Source organism: Ceratosolen solmsi, unplaced genomic scaffold (genome assembly GCF_000503995.2).
Source record: "Ceratosolen solmsi marchali unplaced genomic scaffold, CerSol_1.0 scaffold33, whole genome shotgun sequence".
NCBI lineage: Eukaryota > Metazoa > Arthropoda > Insecta > Hymenoptera > Agaonidae > Ceratosolen > Ceratosolen solmsi.
The window spans coordinates 1,090,244-1,112,091 of record NW_011948438.1 but is presented as its reverse complement, the minus strand read 5'-3'; the positions used below and the strand labels follow the sequence as shown (position 1 = coordinate 1,112,091).

The 21,848-nt window shown below is 25.8% G+C and overlaps 1 protein-coding gene across 1 annotated transcript in view; it reads right to left on the bottom strand.

Moving 5' to 3' along the window:
• Positions 1 to 1,744, bottom strand: part of NKCC (sodium potassium chloride cotransporter) — a 49,886-nt gene extending 48,142 nt beyond the window's left edge. The window contains exon 1 of the mRNA XM_011503472.1: positions 1,689 to 1,744. Coding sequence (XP_011501774.1) covers positions 1,689 to 1,717 — 29 coding nt within the window. The 5' untranslated portion in view covers positions 1,718 to 1,744. The remainder of the gene's footprint in view (positions 1 to 1,688) is intronic.
• Positions 1,745 to 21,848: the final 20,104 nt, after the last annotated feature.

Genomic DNA, 21,848 nt, shown 5'->3' with positions numbered 1-21,848 from the left:
TTATCGCTAGTATTTCCAACAAGATCGTTAAAATGTTGTGATTATTAATCGATAGCTTCGGATATTACGTATTTAATGATTAAAAAATAAAAACAAACGAAAAGATAAAAGAAGAAGAAGAAGAAGAAGAAGAAGAAGAAGAAGAAGAAGAAGAAAAATAGAAAATTATGAAAAAATACTTAAAATACAAAATGTTGTGGTCCACTCGAATGTGTAGTAAGTATAGTATTAGAAAAGAGTCAAGTAGAGAAATTATTGACTCAAGCTTTTCTATTCGTCGGCTAAATGTTAAATGAGGAATTATATTGTAAATGAAAGGAAAAGTGGAAATAGAGATAGAGAAAGAGGAGTTAGTTATCCATTGGCATTTCAGTGGTTGACAGGTTTTCGGCAAGATTGGCCGGAAATACGATTCTAGAGGTTTCGAGCTGCGGAACAACGAGACTACTCGAGAACTTTTGTAGGAGATTATCGCGATTTCGATCAAGGGTTAGAGTTCGGCTCTGAAAATAGATATGGGATTAATTGAGGAAAAGGGGCACCCGAGCTTAAAGGTATATCAGTCGTAGATCGCGTGCTACTCGTTTATTTTCATCACCTTCTGCAATCCAACCAAAGGGATCAGGATTCATCGAAGGGGATAAATCCGACGATGAGCTAAGACGCTACCGAGACGCTGGATATTGTAAACAATCGGTGGATTATAAGTTATTTTTAATAAAGTTTTGCTCTTTATTACTCCCTATTGTTCTCCCAATGTTGTTGGATATTTTTTAATTTTTTTCCTTTTCCTTCTTCTTTTTTTTTTTTTGTTTTTTGTTTTTTGCTTTTTTGTTTTTTGTTTTTTGTTTTTTTTTTTTGTTTTATTCGATGGCTCGCTGAAAAAGTTTTACTTTACACTTATAGATCAAACTTATTTGATATAAGTTAATATTACTTGAGAAATTCATGCCTATTTATTTATGTATTTAGCAACGAAGTTATTTTTTAAAAAATTCGACAATCCCAAGTTTTTCATTAATTTCAGTTCAGTTACGCGTATCAACATTAATACAATAAAGGTTTATTGATATTTTTTTCCTTTTTTTTTTCTTTTTTTTTCTTCTGAATATTCATTTCTGAATTTGCAAAGATTTTTAATTCTGAATACGATGTTTTTAAGCCAATCTTAATATAAGCTGAGAAGATGTAGGACCACAAATATCAGTCTACATAAATCAATCTATTTTGAAATTGTACACACATTACATACGCATCAATTTATTTTGGAATCGATATCGAGAAAACGTAAGCTTATTATTCTTTAATATAAATATAATGTTTTACCATTAATTATATTTTAATAAGTTTATTTCTCCATGCATGGAACATAATAGAAAATGATTTTACTAAATATAATATTATCAGCTGTTGTTTGATAAAATTTTAATGTAAAACAATAACAAGAATTTATCTTTTATAATATACTTTTTTATAGATTATTTGTTGAAATTTATCATGACTACATATATATATATATATATATATATATATATATCAATTATAGTACCTATATAATTATTTTTAAATCTACGTTACACTGCAAATTCTTATAAATATTTATTATGATTATTAAAAAAAAAAAAAAAATGAAAAAAAAAACACTTAACATTAAATGGTAAATTAATTAAAATACAATTAAAATGCACCTGAATAGCGACGATAATTTCCTCTTCATTTTGGTTTGTTTTTTTGTTTCCTTTTTTATTTTTTTTTTGTGTAAGTTGAACGATGAAACACGATGAAACGATGTTAAAATTTGGTAAAATTCATATTCAAAATACCATGATCTCCTTCAAATATTTGGCATAGCGTCGAAGTCTTGCTTTATTTTTGTTAAATTACTTGTTCGTGCTCGAAAATAAAGATTTTACGTTCCAAATGATGATCCAAGTGAAACTTTTTCTAATATTCTTATATACACTTGTATAAATTTTATTGTGAAATAAATTATTTTGAAAAATAATGATAATAAGTAAATAAAGACGAGTTGCTTCTTTGGAAAAGTCACGGTACTTCACAAGTTTAGTTATAAATTCTAAGTTTATGTAAAAATATTTACTTTATTGGACGGTGATATGTTAACCGCGACAATTCTAAAAAAAAAAAAAAAAAAAAATTCCTCCAAGTTCAATTTGATGAATTTATATAAAATATATGATATCTCAATAACAATTTCCAAAAATTGATTTTCATCTTTAAAATATTGTTACGAGGTGAAATGAGAGCACAAAGTTAATGTCATATAAAATATTATAATGAGAGTTTCAATTATATTACAGCCGGCGGCTCAAGAATAAAAATTACAAGCAAAGAATTATTTAATAAACAGTTGAAATAACAAAAATAAACTTGCTAATTTTGTTGTATCCGTTATACTTTTCACTCACTCTCTTTCGCTCTCTCTCTCTAAGTATATATAAATATATATATATTTATTTATCAATCTCTATCAATCAAATTATCTATTTCGATCGATAGATTTATCTTTCAACAAAAAAAAAAAAAAAAAAAAAAAAAAAAAAAATCACAATAATAAAGTTTTTAACCGAGTTTCTATGAATCCCGGCTTTAATCCTGCTCTAGGCGATCCTTGAAAGCATTGGAGCGCGCAAGCGCGGGTGCGCGCACTGACACTCACGTAAACGAAAACGCACGTGAAAGGAAAACACGGCGATGGCGACCCGGACGGGAGACTCTTGCAAGCGCGACTATCACCTTTCCACTGGCAACGCCACTTTATACCGGCAAACCGCTCGTTTCGGTTTCGAAAAGATATGCGGCTACTCTCTCGCACTCTCGTTAATGCGTCGTCGGGCAGGGGAAGCGCGCAAAGGTGTACCTCCGCCGATCTCTTGCACCTTATTCTCGTTTACGCGTTACCTGCTAATATCGACGAGGTGCCATTAGTGCATTTGCCGACTTTGATTAAATTTGGATGGGAATCCAAACGGTCCATCGGCTCGTTTCACGCATTTTCAATTTCGCAGCTCGTTTCGTTCTCAAATTCTCAAATTTCCGATTATCAAATCTATCAAAAGCATATTTGTAGAGCATATCGATACAAATATAGTCCTAATATTAATGTGATTTCGTTTTTATTTATTTATTTATTTATTTATTTATTTATTCTTTTATATATATATATATATATATAATAGCGCATTTTATTTGTTATGTGTGAAAATTATAGGAAACGCATCTAAAATTAATATACTCTTAATAAAAACTATTAAAATTAATGTTTTTAAGAATGCATATAATTTTAAAAGCTATTTGTTACAAAATAAGTTACCTTATTATTTCCTCAACATAATTTTCAACTATTCAAGAAATAAGATTTATAAATTTAAAAAAAAAAAATTCACACACCACAGTTAATCATATATCAATCGCATTTGTTATTCGTTTTTATATTGTAATATTTGTGAATAGACATTTTAATAAAAATAGCCGATCGAAAAATGGAAGAAAAAAAAAGCAAATACATAACACAAAATATATAATAATTAATCGTGATCTTCGGGCAATATTATACTTTATAATTTTGCATTTGAGCTCCAGTTGAAAAATACATGTTAATAAAATTATATTTGAATATCTTCATACATCGTCTACGTAAGATAATGCAATTTCTTTTATTTGAAGAAAAATTTAGTGGACCGCTCGTGTATGCCAAATACTCGATACATTTTTTAATTTTTCATGTTTTACGTAATTAAAAAGTATATTATTTCCATTGAAAGTGCTTGATGGGACGTGGATGTACATTATACATATATATTGACAATGTAATAATATTAAATGATCGTTAGTTCCGTATGAAAATTATATAATCGAAGATTAAAGTAAAAGTAAAAGAAATTTGTATTTAATTCATGTTATATTCATGTATAATTTTTATGTTGATATTAATGCAGTCGAATTATTGGAAAGTTATTAAATAAGCAATTTAATTTTCAATCAATTGAATATATCTATAATTCATTATTAATTGTAAATAATTTTATTTTATGCGACATTAAAAGACTTTATAGTAAATAGTTCATAGAAATAATTTCCTAGTATAATCATAGTACATTGATAGTATTATTACTCAATATATAGGCGAAAAGCAATAATAATTATGTATTTTAAATTAAGTATAACATTTACAATCATAAAATAATATTATTCTTTTCTTTTAATCTTATCGTACTTATGGAAGATAAGAGGGAGATTACATTTCTTAAATAGCTTAAAATAATTTTATTTACTGTATGAAGCCTTGTAATATCTAATATTTAAAAAGAACTAAATATACTAATGGTAAATAAATAGACAATCGCATTGATAAAACAGTTTTCCTGCCTTTTCATAATTTTGCTCGATGGCGTAGTAATTTATTACATTTCGTAAAATTTGAAATCCTTAGAGAATCAATAAGAAAATCTTAATGAAATACATCGAACAAACTGCTTATATAAAATGAAAAATTTTTGAAAATTCGTCTGTTAGTATATAAAATAATGACGAATTATGAAGCTTTTAAATGAATTATGTCAAATAACTCGTCAAATTGGGAACGTCAAGGTTAAAAATAATATACATTTAAAATACGTATTGTTTGTATAGTAAATTATATCTAAACTTGAAATTGAATTATCAACCTTTTTTACTAAGTTCGTATATTACAACGCGATATGTTTACTTGTAAATGCAAGAAAATTATCGAAATTATCTTACTAGTTTCTTGTGATGTTACCTTCAACAAGTATTTAAATACTCGAGACGAACGATTTAAAAACTCAAGAGAAGACAAATTCAAAGACAAAGCAAATTATCTATGTTGAAAGACTCGTTGATTTCTAATGTGTCTGTTACTGGTCTGAATTCCCCCTAACGCGAAAGTACCTCAACATATATTTCTAAGATGAATAATAAAGTCGAATGTCTTTTTGATTATTTTTTATTGGTTGCAAATAGGAGGAGGAGGAGGAGGCTAGAGTAGTTGTTATTGTGACGTAAATCGAATGTATTCCATTTATTATTGTTTATGCGCTTGTTACGCTAATTTATATTCTAACGATTGTAAATATTATATCAATGATAGTAATGGCGGATGATGTGTATTCGTCAGCTTTTATTCCATAATGATTATAGAATATTGAAATTTGATATTCGATTGAAATGAGGCGAGTCGGTTGTCAAAATTTTTTTATCAAGACGATATCGCTCTAATATACGCACATTATATCTTCTCATTATAAGAATTATAATCCTAATGAATATATCATTACATTAGCGTTGATTTAATTTTGAATGGTTTATGAATTTTTGTTTAAAAGTGCCAAATAGTTGCGAACAACTCGCCAAATAACAAATCGTTTATCTATTAACGGTAGGGCTTTTCAAGCGAACCAAATGCCTCTGACGAGAATTCAGATTTTGCTTTAATTTATGAAAATAAAACTTACCGTTTAGTGAAGCACGTTGCCGTTCTCCAAACCACCTGTTGATTGAAAACTACGAGGGAGGAGTTATTCTACTTGGCTCTCGAATCATAAACTTCAAATGATTAACGAAAATAATGTTCTCCTATTCTTCATAGCCGTGAATTGTAAAAAAAAACAAAGGTCCTCGAAACTTCCGTTAAATCACATAATTACAAAACGCCTGGCAAATTGAAATGAAATCTCCAATCGGCAAGGATAAAGAGGATAATATGAAAAAAAAAAAAAAAAAAAAAAAAAAAAAAAAAAAATCTCTTGCCGTCGCAAACGTCGTTGTACAACAACGCGGCCTTATTGTTGCAAAATCACTAATAACTTTCCACGCTAAATCCCGCATTTATATTGGAGTGTGCATGGCGCATTTGTAATAATTGCCGGGCAATTTTTATCGAATTAGTTAACCCCGCGGATGCTGCTGTAGCACGAGCTCCTATTGGTGCTCTCGGTTTCCTATAATTGTCCGTGGCTATGTGGACTCGCCGGAGATGCCAAGCAGGGTAGGGGAGAGGCAGTGCTTGCTACTTTAAACACACGGACGCTTAGGTCCTCGCCTTTATCGCTGTTGACGATGTGGAAATAATGCGAATGAAGCTTACGTGGAGATTAATTGATGTTCTGACAGATTTTTCCGCGAGCGATTTTATGCGCCAGACGACTAGTCATGCGTACTCGCAGACTTTGGTCGAAAAAGTTCGAGGTTCCGTGCAGTCGTTGGATTTTCGTGGCTCGAACGGCTTATTTGAATCAACGCGGTGAATTCTTTTTTTTTCTTCCTATTTCTGCTTTCCAACTTGATTATTATTGTTATTATCCAGTGTTTTTTTTTCTCCCCCCCCCCCCATTTCCTACTTCCTCCTTCCTTTCTATTCCATTAAGCATACATACGGATGATTTGATAATTAGTAAAATAAATAATTTAATTATGTTTATATTTTCATATTAGCATTGCTATTGGAATAACTAGAGAAATAATTAATGTTAATTGAAAGATTAAACAATCTATTATGGCTTGTACTCATACGAGAGTTACATATTCAAATAAAAAAATTTAATTAATTCTACTCGTTAATGATTGTGTAATTAAAAAAAAAAAAAATTTTCAACAGGAAATACGTACAAATAAACCCAAGAATATACTCTTAAAGTCATTTGAGTCACGAAAAATGTCCGATTTAACATTGTGATTTTGATCTGCTTTTGTCACGTGAATTATTACGATAGAAATATGATCTTTCAAAAGTATTTAATTATAAAGCCTTTTGGAAATGTCATGATTTATTCTATAATTAATCCTATCTCGAGCATTTTCACGACAATTTACCTTAAAACCTACGTACCACATCCCGATGACAAGCCTAATGATTTAATTATAGCGTATGCGTATGTAATGTAGTGTAATTTGTTATTGCGTTTCCATACTTTTGTCAAATATAATAATTAGTGCATTAAATATTTTTATATTGTATTTAAAATTTATAGAGTAATTATTTTAATATTGGTCTATAACATTGGCAAAAAAACAAGTTTAAATTCAATTTTTGCTTATGTTATCATTCTATAGAATATCTATGAGTATATTTATATATTTTATTTATACGTGTTAATCAAGTAAATCGATAATAATATTGTCTTACTTTAAGTCGAATCTTATCATTCTTATTCCATTGAGGATTAATATTTATTATTATTTATAAAAACTGTGGTTAAAATTAAACATAAACATTAGATTATCTGAATTTTTTAAAAATGTTTAATAAAATATTTGTAACTTAATTATATTGTAATATAAGAGTCGCATTCTTTCTTAATACAACAACTAATATTATACAATTTGTTGGTACGTAGTTGATTTTTTAATAAGTAACAATTAAATTTTTTTAAACATAGTAACGTGTATACAATTTTAAATTTAGCAATTTTTTTAAAACATAATTATTCTAAAAACATCGTTACTACTTAAATATTGCCTCTGTATGAAAAAAAAAACCATCTTTTTAGAATCAATTTAAAAATTTTTTCCTCTTTTTTTTTTTTTTTTTTTTTTTTTTTTTTAAACAATACGTTGAAACATATGATAAATAAATCTGCACAAAGTATTTTACTGTGAAAATGTAATGTAAGCGTTTCGTAATTTCTGTTGCACGATCACCTAAGCATTGCCATTATTTATAACGATACAAAAGACATAGCAATTCCCTAATTAAAATATTATTTTCTATTTTGTAGTGTAATTAATATTCGATTCTTTTAATGGCTTCGATGAAGAATTAAACATGTCTAAATAATATTTCTTTTAATGAGGATAAATATTATTGAAATATGCGTTCAGTATTTGTAATGATTTAATTTTTGTCGCATATTCTAGGCACAAATAATGCCCGAGAAATAAATTTCATAGAATATTAAAAAAAAAAAAAAAAAAAAAAAAAATTACAAGTTTTCAAATTGACGTATTTCACGTATTTCATTGTATTGGTTGATAAAATTTTTACAAAATTTCGTCAAGTTTTACTACACGAGACCAGAATAATAATTAAAAATTTATCAATTTTGTTCATTTCTTCGAATAGATGAGCAATATTATTTGACATATAATGAACATATCGTTATTTTATATAATTACATAATTTTTTATATATTATTTTTATATGATTTTTTTTTCTATACAATTTTACACTGTGCTATACACCGTCTTTATTCTAAATTTTTTTTTTTTTTTTTTTTTTTTTTTTTTTTTTTCGAATACAAAAGCCCGAAAATATTTAATATCATTTGATGTCCTCCTATTCTTTAATATAGCATAATTAATGTATTCAGTAAAATACTCGACGAGGGCAATTTATCGTATTTGCTGAAAACTAAATATCATAAATGAATATCGCGATGTAAGAATAATTCTGAATGGATATATTGCAATCATTGCATTGATCATGATCGGCATTCAAGGTTCCTCGAAGATAACCATACATATGAAGATCGTTAAAGTAGTCCGTGCAGTGGTACGTACACATGGCGGTGCAACTGTTGATATTCGAATCAACTGTAGCATTCGACGAGCCATTAAAAATGCTTCAGTACGTTAATTTTTGATTTTTAATTAAGCGCATAATGTATCGATCGTCACTGCAAACCAACGAATCTAAAATGGAAATTATCTCTTACTCGAGGGAAACATTTGTTTATAATAATCAAGCTCATAGTAGGATCGTTATTAAAATTCAAAAGTAATATCACGTTGATTTATTCATTAATTAGCCTTCTTATTAATTCTATTGTCAAAAATTTACACTGCAATTACTAATATGATTTTTCATTTTAATGCAATCATTGATTTGATTTGATTTTAACTTAACTTAAATCATCGATACTTTTTACAATTCATTTATTCTTCTATTTCAACATGCACAATATGCACATGATAATTCGTATTTATCTTCATCGGTGTGATTTGCTTAATATTTTAATACTACTTAACACATCAAGTACATCTATTTTATAATTTCATACTTTTTAACATTAAATTTAACTTCATTTTATAAACTATTTGTAAATATAAATAAACATTTTAATATATTATTATACATTTTTACAATTATTGTACAAAATTTTGTGATTAATACTAAACAATTATATGATAATGAGTAAAACTTTCTTTATATCTTGGTAGAGGAAAAATAAAAATTTCATTTTTATTTAGCACGTAGATTTATATCATTTTATCTTAGAAATTTATTAGAAAATCTAAGGTAGGTAATTTCTATCTGTAATTTTATCTTATAAATAATTAAGTATCAGTACTTTTCATTCTAATTTTACATTACACTTTCTCCTATAAAATATTATCATTTTTATTTATAAATTTTTTATTCTACTTTATTATTATTACTTTTATATGCCTTTGATTACATATTTTACCGTTAAATTTCATTCTTATGCTATATTTATATTCCACTCGACCTTATTCCACATTTTATACAATTTTGATAAATGATTTTCATTTGTACACTAAACTATTTCTCATTAAAATATACTTATACTAATCCATTTAAAATCGTTATCACTTACAAGCTGATTAATCACTTGTCAGCTTACTACGCCATAATCTATATTAAACAATATCTATAATAAAACAGTATTTTGTCGCTTTTACTATGATTATAGTGCGTTTTAAATCATTGTTATGAATTGTTTTTATATTGTAATTACACTGATATCTTACGTATCACCATTGGCGTCGTATATTTGTGTACACATATTGGTATTATTCCATTGCACCATAAACAACAATCAATTTCCTCACAATAAATCTTTAATAAATACATTTTCTCCAATATCGATTAATTAAAATTAGATATTCTCGTGTATATTTGTTTTTTGTTTTTTGTTTCTTTTCTTTTTCTTTTTCTTTTTTTTTTCTTTTTGACTAATGGAAATTTATCGAATAATTTTTAATGTCCGTCGCATAATCAACCTTTCGTCTCTTAATTATCGCTAGTGAAAGTATAAATTATAAAGTATAAAACGAATCAACTTAGTTTTTACATTACTATTACTTTAAAATAATACTTGAAATGAGATTATTTAAATTAGAATTTATGTATTAACAATGAACATCGAACATCCTCAATAGTTATTTCAATATTTCTACTTATTTGGTTTCTCCGTCACGAACTTTGCCCGTCAAACATCTTCAAGTTAAGGACTATTTCGCCTTAGAATTATTCTTTTGACGAGGAATGTTCAATATAACTTGGTTTGCTTATCTGCATAAGTTAGATTTATCAGTTATGGCTCATCGTACCTCCGCCTAGTCCCATATCAGCTATCCATTGATACTTATTTGTTTAGTCGCAGCTACCCTTCATATCTCAAGGCCAAATTCGTATTCATCGATTAAACGCGCATCTTAAATTAATAGAGGTGTTTTTTTTTTTTTTTTTTTTTTTTTTTTTTTTTTGATTAATATACTTTAAAAAGAAAAACCCCACGATACAAAAATAAATCAGAAATAAAAGCATGCAATTTGAGCGTCGAAACTGTTTTTGAAATAATGAATCGTTCGTTATAACGAGAAATATAAATGAGATTAATTTTAATAGATGCACTTTAAGAAATTTAAAATGCATAAAATTTTAAATAAATTGTTCTTGCTCTGTATATCACATCGCTACGTGTATGTTCAAAAACTAATAAGCCAAGGAATAAATCAATATATGCCGACGGGCAAATATAAATACATTGCAAATTTTTATTTTTACAAAAATACTAATTTCCATCTTATTTATACGATTGTATTTCAAGTGATAATCTCCCCTAAAATATAAAAAGGTCTAATAATCGAGTAAAGGGAAAAATAATGAAGATAAAAAACGTGCAGGAGACATGAAAAAGTCAAGAATTTAATCGAGCAGCCAATAATTTTTCTCTTCCATTGCTTTACACAATTTTCAATTTATTCGAACACAACACAGTTCGATTTATTGAAGTGGCGCATTAATTGCAACACAAACATTCTTCTCAATTTCAATTCTTCGCGCATTGTATTCCTCTTCGCAACAGCTAATTGCTCATAATCGCGATGATTACTCGAAAGGCCATAAGGAGGGTATACGCTCACATGAAAAATACCATTAAATTGGTGTCTCTCTTATTATTGCGAAATTGTGAGGAGGATAGCATATGCCGACACGTGGCACGAGAACCGCACATAAGTCGCTACGCGGCAAGAGACAGAATCGCGGGTGGTTTCGTTTATGCCTGAACTTGACCAGACTCAAGATTTTTTTTATCCTTTAGTCGAGTAAAACACGACAATAACTATAAAGGAATTTTAAATGTTCGTGTGCGTCTGTACGTCTATCTGTTATTTATTTTCTGTACTCGCGACGTGTCGCACAAGTATCATTCGATATTTCTTAGTGAAATATGTGCCGCTTTGTCGTTTAAACAATTATTTAAAACAAAAACGAAAAATCGTCTCACGTAAAGTCAATAGAGGCGCGCTATTTACTAATAAATTTTAATAATAATTGGTCTTTTAATAAAATATTTTTGTAAAAAATTTTTATGCATCATAGAGAACGAATGACATTGACACGATGATACTAGATAAGTAAATTGTGTGTATATATTTTTCAAATGGTAAATATTTTTCTTAATTTTAGATAATAGTTAATACTTTATCAAACATTTATATCAAGTTAATATAAAAGACGAGTATGCAGATAATAAATATTTTAATACAAACGACAAAAATTTTGAAAATTATCGTAATTTTGTGTAAATTTGACATTGTACTATCAATTAAATACTATATGGCATATTTTGATAGTAAATATAGCTCAAATCTTTCGTATAAAAGCGTAAAAATATAACTCTCTTATTCTAATGGAATACACATTTGTACTATTTCAAAATATCGAAGAGAGGCTTTTATTAATGAATTTTATTTTAAAAATTCAATTGTTCGATGTAGTAAATAAATGACAAAGCTTCATGTTTTTAATGAATTATGAAATGAAATATTATTGATAATGGAAAAAGAATAATAAATATTATTATGAATTAACCATTCGATACTCGTGAGATTACTATAAGAGATGACTATAGTTTAAAAAGCTCGATTCGTTAGTTAAAAAAGGTGCACAATCGCAAACGTTAATTGTTAATGAAATTTTTCGTAAGATCGTAGATATCGTGAATATTTTTAAAACTTTAACACGCTTTGCCATATAATCATTTCAATATATATCATAACACTTAAGATTGTCGCTTGTACCTTAAAGAGCATAAAATGTGTTGTCTTAGTTCAAACGTTCCTGTAGCTCGAAAAAAATTACTATTGTTCGATATTGCAGTAACGAATTGAATAATTTATCGAGCTAAATTGACTTGGTAAAGTCTTCTGCCCGACACAAAAAGCGCGAAATAATTGTATGTCATGATAAGATCACGGAGCATATGTTTCTTCTATCACTCAGCCGACCATCTTTAATCTCCATTCGACCAAGTGCTTCCTCGTACGATATGTTCATCCGACCTGGCGCCTTTGAACTATCATTTATACTGTCCGTACCAGAACTTTTTAGCTCGATAGCACTTTCGAGATATGACCACATGATATGTCACTAAAACAGAAATAATCGTAGTAAGGACTAAAGCAGCCTTCTTCCTCTAGCAGCCGAAGTAATTAATAATGGGAAATTTTAAAGAAAAGGTTTTACAAATAAGCTTTAATGTACGCGCGAGTGGGCCTTTCGCTACAATTAAATATCTATATATTACATAAAGGGCACTTTACCATAAAACTACTATTCAATGAAAAATGTTCTATTCGTTTCATTAAAATTACCTAATTTTCTCATTCCTAATTCACTGGCTATTCCATTATTATATGTTTTTTTTTTTTTTTTTTTTTTTTTTTTTTTTTTATCAAGAAAGGCCGATAAAAGAGCGACATTATATTTCATATTTTACGCCACTATCTTATTCATAATTATCAAAAACTAATTGTCATTCGGTTGCTACGCACTTACGCCCACTTAGGCGAGCGTATGCCCTTAAGCCGAAAGTACGGGAAACTTAACAACCGTAAATAATTAAGCATGATAATTGGATTAATGTAAATGGAGTGAGTCGACAAATTAGTTAGGGATGGTAAAGGAAGCGTGTCGAGTGCTTATCAATTTCACACTTTATTATCGCCAGTCTTTGATATGGCGATCAACGAGTTTCTTCCGCTCTCGACTACATGCTAATCTGCCATATGAAATACAAATAAGCGTTCCACATTTTTGAAGTGCCGCTCTGCCCGATTAATATACCTACTGTCTCCTACCCACCACCCCAACACCTCGAATCTCGCTTTATGTACAAAGACAACGTAAATGTGGGTTATGTTGTTTCTCGCAGGCCACGATGACCTCCGACGATGCCGTCGTTGGATCGCGGTAATTGGTATAAGTTGCGTGTTCACGAACCGACGAACCGACTATACGCGATACGAGGATTTAAAAGGGACCTTCGGACTCTATAGATATCGCTGTGTATTTTAATTATGATATAAATACATTTTAACTCTTTATTTTTATTTATTTATTTTTATTATTTTATTTTATTTTATATTATTTTTTTTTTATTTTTATTCATTTATTTATTTTTTTTATTACTCTTTGTGATGATGAGAAGGAGTTGCGTTAAGCCGTGTTGAGATTAGTATTTGACAAAATTTAATTATACTATTAGTTAGATTGTAAATTATCATGTTGTAGCTTATTTTTTGCGCTTTTACACCAGCATCGATGTTTTATAATTCTCAATCTTCCTTGGGAAATAAAAGTATTAATGCCTATTATATCGGTTGCCGTACTTAGCAATAAATTAACAATTAGGGACATAGTTTGGTATTTATTGCTTTTAGTATTTTATTTAATTAATAAGCCCGTTTAATAATAAGCCGTATGCTGTGTTTGCGATGAAAAAACACATGCCATTAGTCTTCATAATTTCATAAAATTCATAATATTTAGAATAATACAGGTTCAAAGGGTTTATTTCCTTTCCAACGACGAAATTGATGAAAACTTATTATTTTATATTATTATTGTGTAAAGTATTTTTTTTTTTTTTTTTTTTTTTTTTTTTTTTTATTATGTATTTGGTACGATAATTTATGAAATATCGTGATTGTATAGTTATAATAAATTTTAATAACGAGTACATTAATTTAAAGACAATCATCATTGTAATAATATTAAGAAAACTTGGTCGAAAAATGAAATTAATTGGAATTTTGCCTTTTATAGCGATTTATCGTTATGAATTTATCGTATTTGGTATATATTATTAAAATCATTTACTTATTGTGCTAAAACAGATAATAAAATAATATAAAACAATATATAAATTAACTTACTTTATACATGTTTGAAATGTACATCCTTAAAAACGAGCAATTATTTTATTCAACTTCTTTGATTTGATTATATCGATAATTTCTCAAAAAGCAATATTTTTTATACGCGGCATATTTTAATCGACAAAATATTTGTATTCAGAAATTATTATCGATCTTTCAATATATTTTTATATAACGAAAATTTAATAAACGATGCTTGCTCGCTTATTTATAATTATTCATCCGATGACAAATCGCATTATACCTTGTTTATTTTCCTACATGGAATTTATAAATTTAACATTATGTAAATTATTAGAAACAGATATTTCAAAAGAATATATTTGATTAATTAATGATAGATACAAAATTCATATTCATATTCACATACAAAACTCATATTCGCAAACAATACAATCGTATTATGATTTATAGATAAATCATTTATTATTTAATTTAAATGTTAAATAGAATGATTTTAACGATGATATTCTAGTGATAAAATGTATCGAAAACAAATAATAGCACTACTATAATTAAGGACATAAAATTATAAAAAAAGAAATATAAGAATAGAAATTTAAAAAAACATGAATAATATTATAAGATTGATGCATTATTTAAAAATTATTCTTGTTTGGCATAAGATTGTGTGCATATTAAATTATTTAAAATATCTATAAAAAAATAATCTAAAACACTATTGGTTATGTATAAAAGTATATCTTTACTTAAAATTCGAAGAAAAAAACTTTTTTGAAATATAATTGTAATTTATTAATAAATTATTTATTAATAAATTACAATTATATTTCAAAAAAGTTTTTTTCTTCGAATTTAATTCGAATATATATATATATATATATATATATATATCATTGACTAAAATTAAATATTTTTTAAATTTTTAATATTTGCAATTATTTTAATAAATGCTACCAATTTTTGGCCTGCGATTCTTTTTATAACTATAATAATTTATGTAACTAAATATCTACAATTTAAAAATATAAACAGTAATATTCGTTTATTTCATTTAATTATAAAATTTATATTCAATAAATTAATAAATTTGATATGTATAATGAATTATTTATAATTATTATATTAATATAATAATTTAATTTTTATCGCAGATTTTAGACGATATTTTTTTAATTATTTGCATTAATATCTTACTTCATAAGAAATAAATAAATCAGTTTATTATGATTATGTTTGAAAAAGTTCTGTAAAACAATAATAATAGAATATAAAATTATTTTCAAATTTAATTTTACATCTTCAATAATTTTATTAACCAATTTGTAACTTTATTCAGAAATATAAATTGCAAGAATGCACAATGATAATAAAAGGAAAGTTTATAAAATACTAAAAGTTTAAAACTTAGTGAAACACTTTTATTTTTAATTTTATAAAATGCAATAAAAAAAATTTTCAATTATTTATAATATTATTTTATTTATTCAATCTTTGTTTTTTCTTTTATTTTCATATAGTATGTAACATCAAAGTATTATAATAGAATTTATTCAATAAAGTATCATGTAAAGTAATTATAAACAATTTGAAAATATATTGTAATTTTTTTGTTCATGATAAATATGAAATGAACGTTATAATGAAAATATGTAATCTATAGTTAATGGTATTTATTAATTATTTTTTTACGTTTGTAATTGAATTATTTGTTTTAGCAGAATGGAAATTTTATAATTAATTCAGTCAAAGTCATATTTATACATTAACCTCATTATATAAATATGATATATTATAATTACTCTTCATTTCGAATATACGAATGGTATTAATCTAATGATGAATAAAATTTTCCTTTTAATTGCATCTAATTAGAAGAAGCAAAATACGAGATAAAGTCATCCTATTGGAAAATCGGTTTTCGCGATCGAATTCCCCCTCGCGTCAGTTCATAAAGTAGTTTACTTTCTAATGTTATTTTTCTTTAAGAATTTCCAAGCACGCGCGCATCTCTTCTGAACCAAATGAGATTTTACGCTTATAAGAAGATCATACGAAAATCCATAAATAATTATCATATACACTTTTTATTATAATATATGCTTTATAATTAAAAAATGCAGATACATTATGTTTGTTTAGAGCTTATACATGCTAAACCAATATAAATATAAATTGATACGATAAACACATCATTAATAATCATATTATTTGTGTTATTATAATTTATGTTCTACTGTATGGACTAAATGTTTAAGGTAGACATATTTTTTTTTCTCTCTGCGTGTTAATATTATTGAATAATAATATCGAAAACGAAGATTATTCATTATGAAAATTATTGATTTTGCTAACTAGTGTAAAGGCCGTTGAATTAAAAAAATTCAAAGTTGAATATAGTTACTCTGCAATGTATAAACATTTATGTTTTATGCATAATTTTTTTTAATATTAATATCTCTATTAATATAACGCTTGTGTAGCTACATTAATGTCAAATAATTAATCGAATTTTCATCTATCCGATTATAGTTATCCAAGAATTTAAGAAATATTTAATTTTATAATATAATTATATATACAATCGTTATGAATAGTTATTACACGCAATTTTTATGGTATGAAAATTGTTGATAATTTTCGTACGTAACGTTATAAAGGATTCTTCTTGATATATTTCGATTTAATTAATTTTCCATTTAAACTTATGAATTTTTAAATTCTTCAATTTTCAAATTTAAATTTCTAGGAAACTACTGATTGACGATTACATTTATTTATTTATATATATATATATATATAAGCACGCACATATAGTAACAAAACATATGTATTATATATAATTAATATATATTTATTATAATAGTAATTATTATATAATAATAATGATGCTATTATATAATTACAAAGCATTTCATAAAAAAAAAATGTATTATAAATTCAGATATTTCGTGTTAATTTTCATTGTTCAAAACATTATCGTTAAAAAAGAAAAAGTTAAAAAAAAAAAAAAAAAAAAAAAAAAAAAACAATTAGTGCTAATGTGAATAAAATGTATATTATTGCGTTATGATGATGTCACCAAATATGAATGGCTATTCATGCTTTCGTTTTTACTTTTCTTTCCGTCGAAACTGAAACTATCTTGATAAAAAGACGCACTTGCATACATTTTTTCTCAACAATCCGCTGAGAACAACGTTAACGTCAACTTATTAATAAAGAAACATTGTTCTTGATTACTTAAAAAATACCCCTTGTTCATTTATATAACATGTTCATTTATTTACCATAAATAAATATCAATATTATAGATGTGTGATATTACATTTTAAATAACTTGTTTTTATTGATCTTATCTTATCATAGAATTTAAGGAAAATATTAATTTCATACTATTATTTCTTTTGTATAAATCAATTTTCTAATGATATTACAATAGATTGAATTTCTTAAATGCCCTTAAGATTCGTGATATTTTTGCGCAAATTCATTTGGTTTTGATAATATAGATTGCCTTAACATTTATAAATAAAAATTATATTATATTATATAATATAAATAAACTTAAGTATTTTTGAATATATTATTGTTATTTGTACTACAAGTATAATAAAAACGACAAATATAAGAAACTTATATTATCGATAATACGAGCAACGATTTGTAATTACGTCTTAGTAATTTTAACAAAAAAGTTAATAAATCCAATGTTGTAAAAATCGATTAATATAATTATTCGAGAACTTTGTCTATTAAAGTTAAACAGGATGCCAAAGGAAATTGACCGAGTACAAAATCCACACTGATCTGATAGATCAATTGTGATTTCACATAAGGACAACCAATTTAATTTTAATTACCTCGTAATGAAATTGCAACGTTATTACCCAACCTAATGGATGTGCATCGACAAACTTTTGTCGAAATATTACATTCAACTTTTCAGCCAGGAATCTTCATTAATAACAGGTTAATTCTTATCTAATTTGTCTACAATATTTTAGTCCTATTTAAAGATATATTTTTTTATAAAATTTTGTTAATATTATAAAAAAAAAAAAAAAAAAAAAAAAAAAAAAAAAAATTCTTTATGGATGAATGAATATAAAACTATAGAGTTTTTCATAATAAAAGAAAAGTCTTTATTAACTCTCATATATATTATTTTTACAAATAAAATAAACAGTATTATCTCATGAACATATTCTTATGTTTCATTTAAAGTATATTTATTACGACGCCTAAGTATTATATTATATTATGTATATGTATATGATACAGAGAGGAGAGAGAGAGAGAGAGAGAGAGAGAGAGAGCGCGCGCGAATTCTTGTTAATGCAGAAGAGTGTAAGCATGTGTACACGCATGTGCGTGCGTATGAGATAATAGCGATAATAAAATATATAAGATAAGAAAGCGTACTATGACTATTTCTTGAAAAAAAAGGGGGAAAAAAAATGAAAATAAAATATTGATTTAAAACAATTCTGTATTTGTATTCGATCCTTTCAGCTACAAATATATTTTTTATGTAAAAGGATGTCATACGGGGAAATTGTATATCAAATTAGCTCTAGAAATAAAAATTTTCTATTGATTAAAAGGATATATCGTGCCATAAAATTTCTTTTCCAAAAAACAAGCAATTTCATTAAAAAAAAAAAAAGTGCACAATTTATAATATTGAATTGGACTTAAATATACGTTGCATTTTATTTTTAATTTATATATTTCACAATTTAAAAACTATTTTTATATACACATTGCTATTTGAAAGACATCATTGACGAATTATTGGATATTAATAAATTAGTAAGTAATGTAGTTACCAACTATGTAAATGTGAGAGAGGAACAATCAATCGCTTAGCCATATTTTACAACTTATCGCTTCTATTTAAAGCAATTAAGATTCGAAAATTCCCTGGTTCAAAGCATGATAGGAGGCAATTAACTACTTCGTAACAACGATAGCGATGACGCTGACGATGGCGACAACGGCAGTCAGAGAAACGGAATGGGCAGAGATTTAAATTCATACTCCTTGTTCGTAAAAATCATCATCATAAAATAGGAACATAAACAGTAAGTCTATGTGCCCCGTAAATATCAATTAAGCACCTACCAGACTGAAATTTTTTCATAATTATACGAAATGTTGCAATTTAAATCTTGATTATTGAAATCGAAAATCGATCCCGACCTCGGCAATATCATGGAATATTAAATAAGAGAAATCTTTTCTCTAACTTGTAAAACCTTTTAACATTTTACATACATTTTTATCCACAGGCAGATATATCTTTCTAATAATTCAACATCTAATTAATATCAAATGTTAAGAATGTTTTTATATTTCTTAACTGCGGTATAAATATCAATTTTTTTAATGCTTAAACGTTTTAAATTAAAATAATTTTTAAAGCTTTTAAATATTTAGATATGTATGTAAGATTTTCATATGAAAGATATAGATATAAATATACTACTAGAATAATCCATCAATACAAATAAAATTAACATAAATAACTGAAAACTTAACGATGATATTTGTTAAGTTGAATAATTATATTATTTTGCAGAATTTGATGTTATCATTTGGTAAAATAAACTTAGAATATCTATTGCACATATCAATTGCTATTTGCCATTTTTTTAAGCCGACGTCAATTTACTATTATTTTTCTCCTCAATATGTTAGAAAAAACTTATATTATTTACATAAATTATTTTTATAATAAAATAAAATCATATTTCAATGTAATAAAGCAGGTGATTAAAATGATTTTTTTTATCTGAATTATATTTCTTTTGGACGTTACCGCGATATAATTTTCAGCATTCTAATGTTAATAAATTCTTCATAAACTCATTTTAGTAATTTATTCTATACAATACGAAATATCAAATTGCATAAGATATTATTCTAAATATTTCGATAATAATTGTGAAAAATCGAATAACGCTTTATTTTTTCAAATACACATGCCATTTTCTAATCTCTTTATCGTTATTCCTATTATTATTATGATAAGTTAATTTAGTTTATAAAAGATAATATTCTTGATATCTCTAAAATCAATAATTCTCATAACTTTATTTATTCTTTAACGTGAATTTCAACACGGAATTTTTATGCAAAATTAAAACAATTTTTAAATTTAAGTTTGAATATATATATATAGTATTTATTTATTATTATTTTTTTATTTTTTTTTTAATATAATATTATTCATAATTATACATTAATATAATTTATATATTTCTATCTGTTTCTATCTTTATCGTTACAAGCGCTATAAACTTATTTTATTAATTCGTTTCCTTTTTAGTTCTATAATTTGATATATACATAATGATATTCTAATAAAAATGAAATTTGTACATTGTACAAGTTTGAAATGCTTTTTGATAATATATTGACATTATTGAGTAAATAGATAATAATTTAATTATGATTAAAATTAAAGAATAAAACCATAATTAAAAAAATAGCTTAATCAATCCATCGTGTATTCGATTTTTATATTTGTTTATTATTTCAAACTATTCTATCATTATTTTCGATAAAAATATGTCAACTATTACTTAATAAAATGTTAACATATGCTCATAAATTCCGTTTTCCTCTCAATTATCGCAGAAAACTGTGCAATAATGAGAAATTAATATTTTTGTAAATCTTCTTTCAAAATTTTAAAATAAATAATTTTATCACATTTATAACGAAATGAAAATATAATATTTCTGATAATAATTAAATATCATTTATTTATTATTTATTAATCTTCAAGTTGTTCAATCGAATATAAACAATGATATTTTATATTTTAATATTATTATAACTGTTAGACTATGGATTAATTCATTCTATAAGAATCGCAGGCGATAAGAAGTTAATTAATCATTTTTATGTAACGTATTAAATATGTAAGAGAGACCGCATAAATTTTTATTTTTACCTTTTCAATTTTATTCTCGATACTTGACAAACTTTCAAAACGAATGAATCGTAATAATGCAAAATCCTTCTTTTAATGTAGAACGAATGGCTATTCTATGTATGATTCAAAATTTTCTAAATGATGATGCATTGAAATTATCTGGTTGAGTATCTGTATTAAACGTAAAATAATTAAATATAATTTCAGCTCTAAATTCTTTTTCTTCTTTCTTCTTTTTTTTTTTTTTTTTTTTTTCATTGTTATGCATTACAAATATTTCACTATAACGCTTGATTTAGAACAGTATTGACGTCACCTAAAAAGTCCTTGTATATACAATGGAGCATCTTTGGTTAGCTAAACAAAGACCATATATTTGAAATTTAATTAGACTATATTAATTAAACTGTTTTCTAAAATATATTTTTTTTAATTATATTTAAAATATATCAGAGCTGTTTATGCACACTGTAATAATTTTTAAGGCTTTAAT